This window comes from Sipha flava, unplaced genomic scaffold (genome assembly GCF_003268045.1).
Source record: "Sipha flava isolate LNK unplaced genomic scaffold, YSA_version1 18483_pilon_pilon, whole genome shotgun sequence".
NCBI classification, from domain to species: Eukaryota; Metazoa; Arthropoda; class Insecta; order Hemiptera; family Aphididae; genus Sipha; species Sipha flava.
Window position 1 is genome coordinate 1 of NW_020272311.1, and position 3,639 is coordinate 3,639.

At 29.0% G+C, this 3,639-nt stretch overlaps 1 protein-coding gene across 1 annotated transcript in view; it reads right to left on the reverse strand.

Moving 5' to 3' along the window:
• Positions 1 to 3,296: 3,296 nt before the first annotated feature.
• LOC112681057 (extensin-like) overlaps positions 3,297 to 3,639 on the reverse strand; it is a gene marked incomplete at its 5' end in the record, with an annotated part of 1,353 nt that continues 1,010 nt past the window's right edge. The window contains 1 exon segment of the mRNA XM_025551317.1: positions 3,297 to 3,639. Coding sequence (XP_025407102.1) covers positions 3,418 to 3,639 — 222 coding nt within the window.

The window sequence follows — 3,639 nt, forward strand, 5'->3', positions numbered from 1 at the left end:
AGGATTTATATTTAAATGCAAATTTTTATTTGAACAAGATTTTTAAAATTTGAAAAAAAAATGTTTTCGATTTAAATCATTCTTTTAAAATGATACAAAATTTAATATACATGTTTTGTTATAGTTACAATCATTGTTAACTGTTACATATTTTAACATATTTTATAATTTCATCATTCATACGTTTTCAAGTCACATTGCGGTCAACGAAAAAAGCCATTTTTGATTATATTGTCATGATTTATCATATATTTTCAGTCATTATCTTGCTTAGGCTTTCTGGTTCTTTTTCCATACAGTGTAATGTATCTATAGTAAGTTCTAATAATGTATTAAATATATTATTTGCATATATTTGTATATGCAGTATTTGTATATATTGTAAAACTAGTTGACAATCAATACGCTTAATATGTATATAGCTGTTTGAAAAATCACAAATGGCTTTTCTATCGACAAATGAATTTTCATGTTCTCTAAGTCGTTCTTTAGTATGTTGCCAATCACTAAAACCCTCTTTACACAACAGCGTGTTATTCGGTAAATAATCTGGTAAATCTGGGCTTAATATTTCATTATTATTAATAATATCGATCAAACATACTTACCTCAGTTTTAACAGTCGCATTATTATCAATGGCACATTTTTAATTTTTTTTATATATGCATCATATTTCAGAACGATGCTAAAATATGCATAATAATTTGAAATATTCCAAATATGCAAAAATATGCCAAATCATCTAAATGTCTACTTTTTGTTGCCTTTTTTTTTTTCTTAAACTCTGATATTCAATATTGTTTTTTAAAAGTTCTATAGATTTGATTTCATGATAATCAAAGTGTTCGCGAACATACTCGTACTGTATGAAATCTATTAAGGAGTTGTACAAGGGTACTATTGAAGATCATTCTATCTATCATTAAAATTATGGTTTCACGAACTGTGTATAATGAAATATAATTTGTTTTACCACTACCAACATTGCCATAATTATTGATTATTCTTTTAAAAATTGATCAAACTTTGCTATTAACTCCATAATACCCAAAAAAATTCCATTAAGCTTTGCCAAAATTACCGGTGGACATATTGAAATATCATTGGAGAATCGTGCAAAATTGTTTGGTGGTAAATCTGGGCTTAATATTTCATTATTATTAATAATATCGATCAAACATACTTACCTCAGTTTTAACAGTCGCATTATTATCAATGGCACATTTTTCATTGGAATACCTAATTAATACCTACTAACTTTTTTACCAATTTACAGTTTACTTTTACATTACAGTACATTAATAGCTATTGGAATATAAAAACAGCATACTTAACAAAACTTTTTAAACACCCATCAATATAATTATTTAATCATCATATTTGTATGGTTGCATATTTTGAGTTCAAAGCGTAATAATGAAACAACGAATATATTACACGTCATCAATAATACAACAATTTTCTTTTTTCTTTTTTTTGGCCCTGGAGGGGGGTTTGAATCCGGGAACCCCCCCCCCACCTATGTATGACACTGATTTCATATACAACCTATAATATATTATGGGCAGTATTTTTTTTTTATTCAAAGGGTGGTTTCTTTTATCGTGTATATAATTAATTAATTTAAATAAAATACCTGTTGCGATGTTTGAACAATCTATAAATAAGTTAAATAGATTAATAATAAAATAAAATATTAGCACAAGGTACAGTATGAAGCTATACATTACAGTTATGGTTACATATGCTTTCAAAAATAAACTCTTCTACTTTTATTTTGACTGAAGTCTTCAATCAAATGCTCAAAAGATGTAACAAAAGCGTTATCACCTTATAGTACAAATAAAAGTTACCATTTTCATTATTTTCTTATCGGTAAAAAATGTTTGGTTTAAGAATTATTTAGAAAATTGTGACTAAGTGGTCTCAAGAAGTACAAATTCATTATAAAAATATTTTAAATTCTGAGTGAAGCGAAGGATCTTATGGTTTTACATTTATGTTAATTATTTTATTTTTTTTCTGTAAATCATTACGCGCTATCGGCGTGGGGAATAGTAAGTTCCTACACGGTTAACACCAGGTACGTATGTTAGTTTCTACACGGTGGAAAAATTAAATATGTATTTACAAATCTTTAAAAAAATCTTAAAAAAAAACAATGCATAAAAGCCACTTTTATGCATTGTTTTTTTTTAAGATATAATATATATATATATATATATAGAGTATAGTATATTAGATTATCTGAAAAACTTATACGAAATTACGGGAAAATACAACAAGCTACAGGCTGATAATAGTATCCCGACTCGACGTAGGAAAGTTAAAATATCTTATTATTACAAATATAAATGATACAGAACTTGATTTTGGTTTGATAATCCTATTATTTGTTATAACTAGGCTTAGGGACTTATAGCTCTAAAAAATACACAAACATGCTTCTAAAATCATTATAATATGCATTTGTATGTATTAAAAAAAAAATTACCACATAAAACAGAAAACAAAACGTGTCCATCGGATGTAAATGTATCTTTAAACTCCGAAACAAAACTTTGTAGTCGGCTAATCGTAGACTCTTGTACTTTCGGCATTACACAATGTTATAAAATACGTACGACGTTTTATGTATGATTCGACGTTGCGTGGTTGCGAGACGCAAAAATAACGACGGATTATAATCGACTGAACTGAAGGCCCCTCCCTGCAAACCCTATCAATTTTTCATCAAAAAGACCTACGGGACTGAAAGAAATTTAAGTACTTCTAATTGTCCGTTTTCAATTTTTTCAATTACTTCTCCGAGTGAAATGTTACCTTCAGTTAGTACTGTCGACAATACGGTTAGTCATGATAACAATATTTTGTAAGTGAATATATTATTCCATTAGTGTAGTTGGTTCTTTGCTTAAATTCTGAGTGCGGTGAGGATCAATGGATTTTTTTTTTCACTGTAATTTAAAAAGAAATAACTATGGACATTTGAAACTTTCCAATTACTAGGCACTTAAAATTAAAAAAGTTTTAAATGTAATTAAATATAAATAAATTAACAATTTTTTTTAAAAACTCGAACTACATACAATTAATTACAATTAATTAATTACAATTACAGCCTACTTCGCTCAGAACCATTTATTTTTTTATGGTACAAAATTATTTGAATAATAATTTAATGTTAATTTAAAAAATTATTATTATAATTAATTAGTAATCTACTAATACAATAATTTCTGAACACGGAAATTCAAGTTTGGAATATAGTTAATCAAGTAATAACAGCAATTCGTTCTCAATTCACGAGTTAGTATATATTCGTTTATTATTTACAATTATTTTACATAAAACATTATATTTATAATATTATTTATTTATTTTTATACTACCGCCCAGTTACCCGCTTGTTGGGACTACTCCCGGTACAGGGCCTCGATGTCGGCGAGAATGTCGTCATCCCCGTCCTCCATAGGTTCGTGAGGCACGAACGTTGGGAGGTGGCTCAGCCGAGCATCCTCACCGGTGGTCGGGGTCCCATCCCGGGCAGTTGTAACCACTGGATTTTCCGGCTGCTTTTTGCGGTACGGCAACCGGATGCCGGGTCCGGTGATGGCAGCGGTCGGCGGCCGGACCCG